The 13650-nt window shown below is 34.5% G+C and overlaps 2 protein-coding genes across 4 annotated transcripts in view; both read right to left on the minus strand.

Annotated features, from left to right (window-relative positions):
* Elk (Eag-like K[+] channel) overlaps positions 1 to 5352 on the minus strand; it is a 28948-nt gene extending 23596 nt beyond the window's left edge. For 2 of the 3 annotated variants that reach the window (XM_012359356.2, XM_012359355.2), the window contains exons 1-2: positions 4925 to 5352; positions 2741 to 2841 (exon numbers count right to left, since the gene is read on the minus strand). In XM_012359356.2, coding sequence (XP_012214779.1) covers positions 2741 to 2816 — 76 coding nt within the window. In that variant the 5' untranslated portion in view covers positions 2817 to 2841; positions 4925 to 5352. The remainder of the gene's footprint in view (positions 1 to 2740; positions 2842 to 4924) is intronic. The other variant, XM_012359354.2, reaches the window with a different exon arrangement.
* A 4378-nt stretch (positions 5353 to 9730) lies between these two features.
* Nop17l (Nop17 like) lies at positions 9731 to 13258 on the minus strand. Its single transcript, XM_012359365.2, has 4 exons — positions 12641 to 13258; positions 11364 to 12563; positions 10839 to 11284; positions 9731 to 10748 (listed from the first exon to the last, which is right to left on the minus strand). The coding sequence occupies exons 1-4, from the start codon at positions 13163 to 13165 to the stop codon at positions 10352 to 10354; spliced, it is 2568 nt and encodes an 855-aa protein (XP_012214788.1). The 5' UTR covers positions 13166 to 13258; the 3' UTR covers positions 9731 to 10351.
* Positions 13259 to 13650: the final 392 nt, after the last annotated feature.

A 13650-nucleotide genomic window follows, 5' to 3' on the forward strand; every position in this document is an offset into this window, starting at 1 on the left:
ATTGCTAGCATTTCACATTATATTTATACGTAATAAGAGAGTATAACTTAGCACAAACTATATTTACTTACAGCATCTTGAATTGTCGTTTTCAGAATTATGAAAATAGCAAAAGTATCTCTAAAGAGTGCAGGCTTTTGCGAGAAACATTCAATTGATATTTGAAAGCCCGAATTGCTGAGAAAATAATGGACTTATTCGTAGTGGCTTGTTAAGAAGGCTTGGATAAAAGTACCTCGCTTCACGGTACTTTTACACGCATCGCACGCACACGCACGCACACAGCTTGAATGTCGAAAAATCAATAGAATAGAAATTTTATCGCTGCTCGAACCATGCTATGGTGGAAGTTATGATGGAGCAAATACTAGCTGATACAAATAGTCAATAATATAAAAAGCAAAAAGAGCCAGAGCTGGATTTTAGTGCTCGAAATTTTTAATTAAACTTTAAAGTTCACAGATAGTTTCGGCACATGAATTTCGGTCATCGTCATACAACTCGCAAAGCCTATATAAATAAATCTGTACAGATCTATTCAAAACAAGCAATTATAAATTATATGCAAGTCTTCATGTAAATGTCACAAACTCTGATGCAAATTCAACTTGGTTACACGTGAACGCATCTTGTCAATCTGAAACTACGGTGGATGAGAGGCGTCGTAAATATTAATCGATTCTAAAATAAAAACTAAAAAAATAAAGAAAACCAAGCTGTTTATAATCGTGAATAGAATTATATTAATACCGGAACTATAAAAACTGAGCTTAATTTATCAGAGATGTCTTTCAACGGATGTTGAAAAAAAATATACATTTTTTTGAAAAATGTATTAAAAGTAGCTTTCTTCTTGGATAAAGCGATAACATAAAACTGTATTTGAAACAGAAGTAATTTATAACTGTGCTATTTTGATAGCGATATTGAGCGTGTAACATTTTTCAATGGAATCTAGATAGCAGAATATTCGTGTGAGAAATATGCAGCTCAAAACAAAAATATACAGCTTCGAAAACAGAATCGATTCGTATGGCGCCAATGTTGGATTAATATTCTACGCTTTGCCAGTGAACGTGGTAAAACGCAAGGTCTTATCAGGTGTTCGTGTTGCGAGGGGTTGTCTAACTGTCTGCAAGGTAAGTACTATATACGCGGTATAACAATCGAACGAAAAATATGATGTAGAACATGTTTTACTTTGCAAGAAGGAATACAAGTAAAATTGCGAAGAAATTAGAAAATAATAGAGCGAGGAGTGGATGTTAAAAGAGGCTAAAAAAAGATGAAGAATTACAAAATAAAAAAGCACGGAAATAGATAAATAAGAAGTGGAATAAATTAGGAGAAGAGAAAATCTTTATCAACAAATCCAATTATGCTGTATAATGAATTGAATAAATTAAATATGTAATTTTTCCCGGCGAGGACGTCAGCGGGATGAGCTCTCGGTATCGCAAGAAAAAATAGTACGATGCCGATACTTGTTAAAGAACGCAACTTTAACTGTAATTCGTTTAAGAAGACGACGCTGGCGATCCGTCGCCTACTTTTCGTAATTAGATTCCTTGTAACTCGTAAGACCCAAGTTTATATCGCTGCCGGTACAACTCAACCCACGAAAGTTAGGTGTTAACTAAGTTGTAAATTGCAAGATATAGGATACCATAAAGACAGAGGGAAGATTCAATATGGGCGAATGTTTGAAATAGAATGTAGACAACCAAGTCCTTGCAGGAATGTCATGCTGCACGTCAATACACAAATTTACAAGAATAATCTTGAAAAAAAAAATAATCTCGCGATTTTCGCAAATCGGGCAATATTGCTGCATCCCACTAATGAAGTCTAATGAAAATCTACTTAATTTCGACACAGTCTAATTGTTCTTCGAATCTAAAATATAAAATCCTAATTAACAGACATTTTGCACTTTGAGAAAATTGAGACTTTGGATTCAATCATGCGTCTAACAGCTGCAGCGCGTGCATTATAATCACGATGTTATATCGCTTGGCCATACCATCGACGCCGACATCCTATGCGTCTCGCATCATTAATATCTCCGCAGTTAATGCCGATGCACGCATCGAGGCGTTAAGAGAAACTGTGCGACATTAGCATTAAGTGCGCGATTAGGTAAATGATGAATCTCGACGGAAACACAAAACTGAACGGGATTTATTCTACTGTATTCTATTGTTATTCTGTTATAACACGAAGAAGAAATCTACGCGTCAAAAATTTTATCCTCTATATCTTTTCCTTCTTATCAAGAATTCTATTAATGGACAAATAAGAAAGTAACAGATTTTGAAATAAATTCCTCGGTATCCCTAGCAACATGTAAAAAAGATTGAGGGAAACGCACCCTTCGCATGAGGGGATCAATGTTAATCAAACGTAGCAAAGACCCTGGCATGACCCTCAATGCCGTCGTCCGTTATTTTTCTCTTTTACAAGTTACAAAGCAAAATTTTTCCATAATTCTTATAAAGATTATAACGCGGACTATTCGATATTAGCAATAACTGTTTGTTAATTTGTTTCTATTACAAATGACACAATAATGTAAAGTTTAAATATTTTGCAACAAATTAATTCGGTTTGTCCACAGTAACGTTTGCAAAAAAAAACAAATTAATTCGTCTTCTTTAATTAACAAATTCATGCATATTCAAAGATGTAAATATACGCGGGAGAGTAATAAAAGGCGAGAGTAGCGAGCAAAAAAACTTACGTGTTCCATCGAAACGAGTCGCGATAGTATCCAGGAAAGTATTTTGCGGAGCGAGGAGGCCTTTCCGAACCGGCATTGTGGTCGTCCCGCCGCACGAGAACCTGCAAATGCATAAAAATCGTTGTAATAAAATTATTTATCAAGCTAGATCAACATGTTAGTACGTGAAAAGCATTTCACAGCAATCTCCATACGTTTCAGCAAAATTCTCATGTTACCCGTCCGCATTAAATTTCATCGTCATACGCAACATTGTACATATTTACGGAAATATACGATTCAGTTGAAAACTCCGTAAGTCACCGTCATTCTCCATTATCAAAGAAAATGCCATTGCAATACACGTTGTCCGTCCTCTCGCTTCGATACGAGATATTTTCTGCAACTAATTTAATTGCTTCTATTTCCCCGTAGTCGGGAAATCATTGGCCGTGCGCGAGAAACCGGGTTATACTACTGTGTCTTACGTATCTCGCAAATGTGTGTATGCAAATTGTGTTTCAAACGTGCTTTCGGACATTCGTGTATTTAAGACATTAATTACAAATTTCATTAAGATAGAAAAACTATCTGTGCGCTTATTCGCGGAGCGAATTTCATATATAATAAAAAATGAATCAAAATTAGATACGATTATTATAATAATTTTTACGTATTTATGTAATTCAATGGAGTATTATAAATTGTACGTATTTATTAAAATGCTGTCTATATTTACGAATATTTTTAAAATTCTTATATATCAATTATCGACTATAAAAATTATATATAATCTGAACACTTCATATATGCTTAATATAAATTATTCTAGTCTCACTTGTACATATATACGCAACGCTCTCTTTAATGCTTTCAGAACGCACGAGTTCCATATAGCTTTACAATTTTTCGCTTTCAATGCGGAAACGTGATACAGATTTTCCGTCTTTAGCGATATTAATAAAAAGTTGTTTGCATTTTTCATAAAAGATTTTATCCTTTGGAAAGGATAAATTTATTAACTATGTATAAGAAATCTTTCTTGAATATAAGAGATAGATAATACAAGATTATGTAATATTATTAATTTTTTTTATCGTAATTGAAAAGATTATACAAAAATTGTTGTTAATTTGAAGATAACCAAAATTTTGTTAAATCGACTTAATCAAATCGATAAACCGATCTGTAATTAATATATTTTTCACATAAGTTGCATATGTTAAATCAAGATATTTATTTATTTAAATAATTAGATTAACACATTAAATTTATTAAAATAAATTAATGTACAAATTATGGAAACTGTCTAATATGCAAATTTGCAATATGCATAATACGTTTATGATAGATTGTATTAGATAATTAATGTCAATTATATTCGTACATTAAATACGCTATTTATAAAGTTTTAAATTTTTCATGAGTAAAAAAGTTCTGATATTTTTAATCTAAAAAAGGATTAAAAAGTTTCTGTATTTTTTGAGATACATTTTGAGATATTTTCGGAAAATAATGTCTGAAATAAATTGCATTGCATTATACATAATAATTTTAAAAAGAATTTAAAGTATTTAAATTGCTTATAATAAAGCAATGCTGTTTTATTTTTTAATGGTTGAAGTATTAAATTTTTTATATGACTCGAATGATTGAATGAATATAAGACGAAAGAGCAAGCTACGAAGTCAACGGCAGGTGTTCGTGCCAGTTATATCTGTATTATATCTAAACAAATATTTACAAAGGTTTCGGTCAGTTATGAGAGTGACTACAAAGGCAAAACAAATCAAATTTAAAGATTCGGCTACACAATTCATATGATATAAACAATATAAAAATTAGAACGTATAATTTTTCATTATAACAGTTAGCAGTTTTTCTAACAGATTGTATTAAAAATTTGTAAAAGGAAAAATTTGTTTAAAAAAGTTATGTATGATATTTTTTTATTATCAATTAAGTCTTCTGTTATATTCAATAGATTATATAACCATGTAAAAATTAATGAATTAAATTTGCCATAAGTTTGCCAATGCCACAGTTGCTAATAATTAAACAACAAATAATCTCTTAAAATTCTCTTTGTATTTGTAAAAGGCTTTCGACTTATATCGAAATTGATAATGTATATTTTTGATTCCGTTACTCTTCGAGACATGCATGATTGCAGATAACTTTGAAAGACTTCCCGATAGTACTAACCGTGTCGATCGCTTATATCACTGATCCCTCTCCACTGTCCTTTCGCTCCGGGATTAAGGGCCGATCACGTTCATTCGTCAGTTCGGTGCATTCGATGCAGCACTGGATCGACACCGTGATGATGAGAAACTCGGGGCGCGCACCGACCGCGCGAATTGTTCGCTGGTGATCGCGTAACTGACCGAGCCGAGGGGAGAGATCCCCCTTATCCTGATGGCCCGGGCTCCTGGCTGACTTGCGCCCCTCGTACTGAAGCGCAACATGTGGTAAGCCGTGGAAAGTAACAGACACATGCGTCCTAGGCTATGTAGGTGAAAGCACGAGCGTGTTCCTTCGATAAGCGTACACCCCGCGACGCCCTTGCCATATCACCCAACAGCGCTGTGCCACCGTGGGGTTGTGCGAACGTGCGCGCGCGCGCGGACGTGACCCGTTGTACACGCGCGCGCATGTGTATCTAAAAAAATCTGATACAATCATTACACATTATTCATAAGCCAGAAATGCGATAAGATTTGTTTTCAATAATTCTTTCAGTTTATTGAGCGTCAAATATTTGTGGCTACGCGTTGACATAATTGTCACGACACGCGCATTTTTTTCGTATCGTGGATAGATATTTAATAATTTGCAAACAGAACTGTTTTTATGCAATGTAGTGGTAATTAGTTCTTTTAAATAAACAAATATTTTTTAATTTTTTTTAATTTTATCGCTAAGTTAAAACAAATTCTTGTTAATAAATCACCACTAATTTTCTTCAACACAATGTAACACAATGTCACATCCGTTATTTCGTTCACGTTGATGCGATTAAAGCAGTTATTATATATCTAATTGGAAACGTTTCTGATCGGAATGTGTAATTCCTTTTTCTTCCTTGTGTGATTCTTTCAGCAATTTCTCTAAATAAGATAATAAGATATCTAGAAAAAAACGGAATCTTATTCCGATTAGAAACGTTTTCATACATAATAACTGCTCTAGTCAAATATTTTCGCTTATTCCATAAAAGAATACATTTGTTGGCAAATATATTTTCTCCAACGTTTTACGACACAATGCTTTGACGCGCGATTCTAAATTTATTTTATTTCTCAAGGTAAAACGCGTGTTGAAGAAAATATATTTCTCCGTAGTTGAAAAAATCGAATTTTTTAGATGTTTCTTGAAAAGTTAAATTTTAAAATTTTATATGCAAAACAATGGCAAAAAATAGCATACCTTGGAACGTAAATAATATTTAGAGCAAAAGTAAGTTGACTTTTTCATAGATAGGCAAGTATTGTGCACCAGGCCGTGCCGCATTGAGGTCTATATTGAATAAAACGTTGCTGTAGGTCAGTTTGATAGTATTGTATAACGCGCTTATACTGAAGAGGGTCGATGACTGTATTCGCGTGCTAGTCCTTCATGAACAGACCGCGGCAATCTGCAAGCGCTCCCGATATAGATCTTGGTCGCAAAAAATTCATAGGATGAACTCGATTTTAACCTGCAACTCAGTTATTTTAATCTATTATTAACATACAAAATTCTTAGCTACGATCAAGATTTCATACTGCAACGAAAGCTGCTGTATTTAAAGAAGGCGAATTTAATGATAGTAAAAGGTAATTAATAATTAATATCTTATTTTATTAAATTGCGTCAAGGCCATTCGATATGAAATTCTAGAATTATATAAATTCTTACTGATGAGACTGAAGGTAGATCAAGGAGTTAACGATATCGTACCGTATGATATTTGTTGCCGAAAACGGAATCAGGACATTCGGGCTAATCAAGAATGATGACAGTGGTCGACAACGTGTTGTTACCCTTAGAAATGGATGTTTGTTCTATCAGATCGTTGCTTTTTACGTCGTTCGCAGGTAAAATAATGCATCGCCAGACGCCAAATGTTGAGTAGAATTTTTAAGAAGCGACCTCTACGCTTAGCTATATAACTGCGATCTAAGAATATCGCCTATATTCACGATTATAAAGCTGCGACCTAATTTAAAAATTGCGTTTTCGAAATGCTGTCAGTAATATCGGCACGCGGTTAAGTTTGGTGTCTCTGTATTTTACAGAAGGATTACGCGATAATGTAAACACAATTTTTTACTTCGCAGTAATTTTACTCTATCCACTTTGTTCTTGTCCTTTTAATACTTTTTATACTTCAGTACTTTTCCCAAACATTTGAAATTAAAAGTTCTTACAATAGTGCGATAAAGTATCGATTCAATATTATTAAAATTTCATAAAAATAAAATTTTCTTTAATAGTAAATTATTTTAACACATTCAGCTAAAAAAATTTATTTATAATAGCACTTGAAACTCATTCTTCCTGATATAAGTTTAATTAAAATTATAATAGGTATATAAAAAGACAATTCTTTTTTCAAACAAATATTGGACACATATTTTAGCAGCTGCAAAAAAATTAATATAATTAATAAAATGGTTTATTTGAACAGAAGAGAGTAAATAGTGTGTAGTTGTAGAAACATAGAATCTCCTTGTATAATTGATAATTCCATTATTTTCGAAAGAACATTTCTGATAGAAGTGAAAACAAGAAAGCAAAAATAAGAAGCACGACATGCCCGTTACACTGTTTCATAGTGAATGGATAAAAAGTCATTAGAACAAACGCTTGCGATCTTAATGAGTTTTATACCTTGTTTTATTCGTAGTCTTAATTATTTTCTCTGTTTTTATATGATTGCTTGCGCCTGCTTCGCTCGCAATAACCTTTTTGTATACTTTTTGCTATATTTTCTGCAGTTTTATCATGAATTCTATTTATGGAACAATTTTATACGTTAGAATTTTTATTTTAGTGCTTATTTAATAATTATTATTAATAAAATGCTCCTGGAAAAATACTGATCGACGAAAATTATGATTATGGTAAATATAGCTCAGATCTTTTCTGTTAAAAAACATGTTTTTTTGAAACAAAAACTCTTTTAAATGTAAGATTTTGCCACGTGTGATAGGATATGTGTGCCGTAAATTTCAAGCTGTCAAGGCGGTAATACGAACAGATACGCTGGAACCTCATACATTATTCAAGCGAAAAACAGAGAGTAAAAGAAAAGGCAGTATATAGATGTGGAAAATCTCGAATAATAGAGTTGCGTTGCAAACTCACCGATAATCGCGTTATTCGTCTATAAAATTATATCATACATATTAATATAAGCACCTTTGCAAGTGATATAAAGCAAAAATCTGTCGGTATACAATTGCACATTGACCTATAATCATAAATCGGCAAATTGTAAATTTCGTGGATGTATTTAAATTCCATTAAAATTAATAGTTTCTGCGAAATAGGTTCATTAAATGAATATATCCACGCGCGGCGTTGAAATTGTTTCACACCGCCTGAATGGATTATAAAATTAGTCGCTAATTGCGACTCAACTAACGTGAATAGACTGAATAGAAATTACCATGCAAGAATATTTTGATTCAGAATTTACAGCGTTAAAAAAAAACAATCTAATCTTTCTCTATTCTTGAAAAAAAAACCGCTTTCGGCTGAAAAATCGTTTTATCGCTCCTCGTTATCATAGCTTTTACTGCAAAATAGCATGTTAGAGATAAGACGGTAACGATCGTTGGCCATCGGTCTTTATCTTCGTTAGCGGAATCCATCGATATTGCCGTGTGCCCAATCTCGAAACCGTGTTACGCGGGCTGACGACGAACGCCGTGTCCTTAATATCGCCACCTCGTTCCACCTGTGTTCGCGAATGGTGCCAGGTGCAATGACTGGCCGAGCAACATTAAACGCTGTCGGCTGCCGCATTGCCGATGTCGTGCCGGCCGTAACCGCGGCACGCGGGGTACGTGCATTTTCTCTCCCCCTGTCTCCCTCTGCCACTCTCTCTCGTGCACCCTCGCCGGTACAGGCCACCGACTTTCTGAATGTTAAGGGGTGCGACGACTTATCGACCTGATGCCAGTCAGGCCTACCACCCTTCATCCCTTGCTGTTCCGATAACAATTTGAAAATCGGTCCGCTTTTGTTATTGCTCATTACCTTCCTCAACATCACGCAATATCCTTCCAGTTCGAGCCGCGCTCGAAACATATGGATAGCTACATAAACATTATTTAATTGTAATGAAAAAATCTCTTATTGTTAGGACAATTTTTGATAAAAATTATGTAGAACTGCAAATCACGCAAGGAATCGATCAGTAGAGATAGTTGACTTTTTTTCATTATCAGAACTGATAGATTATCAATGCTTGATTCAATCGTTCAGAATTTACTAAAGGAAGAATTTAGTAATTGAGTTTCCAATTAAGTTAAATAGAGCAATTTGTAATTAAATATGATAAATTAAAAAATCTGCATATAATTCAAAATATCACCTCAGATTTATAAAGTGTAACAAAAATTTCTTAGAGTCATCTTTCTCGTTGTTTTCCTGCTATCACATAACAATGTGCAATCTAGTTATAGCAAACCGTAGCGACAACGATAAACCAATGGAATTGCGATTGCGTGAATTTAGAACACCGCATTCTCGTGGATCACCCCGTTGAGCCCCTTTCCTAATGGGACACCAATAGAAATAATATAGGGAACTACCGCGATGCAGTTAAAGGGATACATATAGGTAGACTGGAGTTTAACGACCTTACAGCCGCGCAACTAACAAGATCGATGGTTTCAAATTCAATGGAGAAGGGAGAGGACCTTGTTACGTTATATTTTTCGATTATTGTGCTGCCATCTTCTTAGAATTCCTATTAAAATATATGTTGTAAATTAAATAAAAAAAGTATTTCTAGAATGTTGCAAAATAAGTAAAAGTAAGTTTATTTCATTACCTGTATATTTTGTATTTTACCTCACATATTAACATATATGATTACTGCAGTAAGAATCAATCATTTATTCCATTTCCAAGTAAATCAATCCAGTAATTTATATGATTTAAATTTGATTAGACGTAATTAAAAAGATTAAAAACGCTACGACATCATACACGACATCGTCATTATTAATGCACTTTATTCATTCGGCCATTTTTTCAAATTGGCATAATTTATATATTAATCAAAAATCTACTCGATTCAAGTTAATTTAATTTCAACACTACGCCTATAATTCATTTCGATCAATTATTTAAAAATTAGCAATTTCAATTTGTTCCTAATGCTTGATTAACATCCCTATGCTAAAACAAGATGCAAGAAACTTAATTTTCCGCTATATATTATGTATCTTTGTTACCATCTAAGCAATTTTTTCATACTAAACTTTAAAATAATTAGTTTTATATACAATTTCAGCATTGAACTAGACCAAAAAATTATATCAAGTTATCAAAAAGTAGCAATAACGTGCTCAATCTTGTGCACGTCTATCACATTATACATAAATACCTTGTTACCTCGTAGTATATTTAAATCTACATATCCAGGTCGAATATCAGATCATTTTTAAATTCCAATTGAACTGTATCTGTGATGACTGTACTCGAAATTTCATCGACTTGAACATTTTCGGTGGGGTTTTCCTCGAAGCTAGATTTACGCTTATGCAAAACATGTTTGTCATCTGCGTTTGACTTTGCAATTTCGATATTAGCCGTTTTCTGTTGCTGCAAATATTTATCGCGGGCAAGTATAGGTTTTACATTCTCCGAAGTCTCCTCGTTCGGGGCACGTTTGTAATGCATTTTGTATTTGTCTCGCTCTTCGGTTTCGGAGTTCTCGCTTTCACTCATTCGGCGTTCATGCGCACGTTTCTTATTTCGCAGTTTGCGTTGATTCTTCTTTCGCTGTCCAAGAATACTCGAATTGGATCTAAAAAAATAATAATCAAATTACGCGACCGTGTTTATTGGTGTAACTGAAAATAATAAAATAATAACAGATTGCTCTGTATCGTAATACCTGAATAACTGTCGCGAGACTACATCGTTAAATCGCACAGTCTTTTTTAAACTGCAGCAGTCAGATTCAGAATTAACATCATGTATGGAATCGTAATGATAATCCGTGCACGATGCAGGAAGGCTGTTTTCATCGGCGCTCGATTCGGACATGGAACGCGAAAAATTACGGGAACGCTGTGATTTTAATATCCCTTTCGAATGCCTCGTGCAGCTACTGTTGCTTGCCAATTCGTCTCCACTGCTTTCCGAAACCGATCTAGCTTTTTCGATGATGCGCTCCGTCTTTTGTCTCAATGTAATTCTTACATCTTCCTGTTCTTCTTCATCATGTTCTTCATCATCATCGGAATCTTGCTGACTTGATCGAATATCTATAACAACACTATTGCCTTGTGGTTGTACAGAAATTTGTCTTTCCATTTGTGACTCGTCTTCTGGAGACATCTGCAAAAATATTTTATTCGTCAGAAAGAACGTAGCTATTCTAGATTTTTACAAGTATATAATACACTTAATGTCTTACCATTAATTCCTTGAATTTGCTTGTAAATGAAGCTACTGTAGGAAGATCCCTGCCTTCCATAAATTCTGTGTCCACTCCAATAAAATATTGTGTTATATTCTCAATATCCTTCACTGTGACGCTAAACACGACGTTATTGTCCCATGGTTCAATTGTAAGAGTTTCTGGTTTGATATAACCATCTCCTATTTTAAGACACAATGAATAATATTGTGGAAAAAATCCAGCACCCACAGACGTTAGCAAGATATGTATTCCTGCATTATTATCTAGAATTTTGTGACGTATTGTTTCGGAATTAACATTTTTTACATTTATAGTAACGGCTAATTGATTATTGTAAATATTACAAGCATATGCAGGAAGATTGTATTTAATACTAGGAATCATAAATGCATCAATTTCTGCCATATTACTAGTCCGTAAGGCAGTATCTTCGCACTCATCTGTAACTTCACTCACTTCATCAAATTCTATATTTTTGCACGCACTTACACATTCTTTCACCAACTCTATTTTATTACTTGATAATTCTTCTTCGTCATCTTTGGATGCTATCGATACAGGACTCTGATCGGTCAGTCTGTCAGTCTCGCTATTCACCCTGTAGGTGCTCTCCATTGATATTGGTGGCCGAATGACTGGCAAAGTCACAATTAATTTCTTACATTTTGTATCAAATTTAGCATATCCATTATCGCTGTCCACAAGATATGGTAATGAAAGCTCCAATAAGTATTTTGCAGGCGTCTCGCTTTTCAGAGTGAAAGACTGCTCATGTATATCTAGTTTTGCATTATCAGCTGATTTCAATAAAGGCAGATCTATGATAACCACCAATTTTTTAGGCATTGCGGCATACATCTTTGCATCCCTGCTTAAAAGAAAATCTTCCATCTCTAAATCAGACTGATGTTTTATGGAAAATTTAGGAGTGACATATCTCTCATCTATAAACTCTTGCTGCTTGCTTTTATAATAAGTGGTAACTGGTGGAATACGTTGTGGTTTCTCCTCTTTTTGCTTTAAATGCTTTTCGCGACTTTCATCATAACTTGACATTAGTTTTTGATAGATATCTGGTTGTATATCCAGTGGTTCCTTCCATGGTTCTTTCATCGATTTTCTAATCACTGTGGGATGGCACATCCCTTTAAAATTGATCTTGGGAAACTTGAGATTTTTTCTATCCAATTTCACCTGGAAAAATACACAAAAAGCACAATAATCAGTGAGTTAATTCAAGTTTTAAAAATATAATGCAATTTTATACAAACCTTGAAATTATTTTCCACGCCGTCCATCGCTGTGTTATTAACAATTTCGCGGAATCGCGCATTCTTAGATGCCAAATAAATGGTGTCTGGATGGAAGACTACGTCAAATACAGTGCATCGCACGTTCCTCTTGTCAAGGTCATCGCGAGGTGGTATCAGCGTATACGGAATGGACCACTGTAGACCACGGTGGCCTTGCTCGTAGGAAGGCTGACTGGTTGGTCGCGCGACGATATCGTTCTTGCTAATATTCAGGAAACACTTTCTGTCACCATTCACGCTGGTCTTTATGACGTAACCGGGTTCGGGGTTAACGAACGTTACGTCTACGCCCCGTTCCTTCTCGAGCTGAGTGATCTCTTCTTCGTAGAGCTTCCTGTTGTCCGGGTCCGACACTTCTTCCGCGTATTCGATCAGCAATTTACGAAACTCCTCTTTCTTCAGACACTCAGTTATATTCTTCAATTCCTCTCGCGATACATCTAAATCCTCCCAATCTTTCTTACGGGACTCGTATACGTCCATTTTACGTTACGCGTGTTTACAAATAGACCCGTCGGTAGACAGATCAAGAAGAGCGCATAACACATGAATCGTCGCGCCACCTCGCCGGCCGGTCTAGGCACCGATAGGGCTGTCTATTGCGCTATTTAATTTGTGCGATATTTTAGCGCAAAGGATTGCTAAGAATTTTTCATACCTTTTTACTACCTTCTGTCACAGATTCAAATCAAATTCTGTTACGTGGTTATATGAAAGATTTTACTCGAAACTTTATGGTAATTTTGATGATTCGTACACTCCGATTTACCGTAAATTAAATTTCTAAAATGCAGACGAGTTGGGTAAAAATATATTCTTGCGTTCTTAAAAATTATATATTAAAAGAGATGAAAGAGAAAAGTGAGGAAGAGATAAAAAAATAACGATATTGCTCTGACATGATTTAAATACGAAAAAGGAAAAAAGAGGAATGTGGTTTGTCGTGCATCACTTTTGTGGATAGAAAT

This window comes from Linepithema humile, chromosome 1, assembly GCF_040581485.1.
Source record: "Linepithema humile isolate Giens D197 chromosome 1, Lhum_UNIL_v1.0, whole genome shotgun sequence".
NCBI classification, from domain to species: domain Eukaryota; kingdom Metazoa; phylum Arthropoda; class Insecta; order Hymenoptera; family Formicidae; genus Linepithema; species Linepithema humile.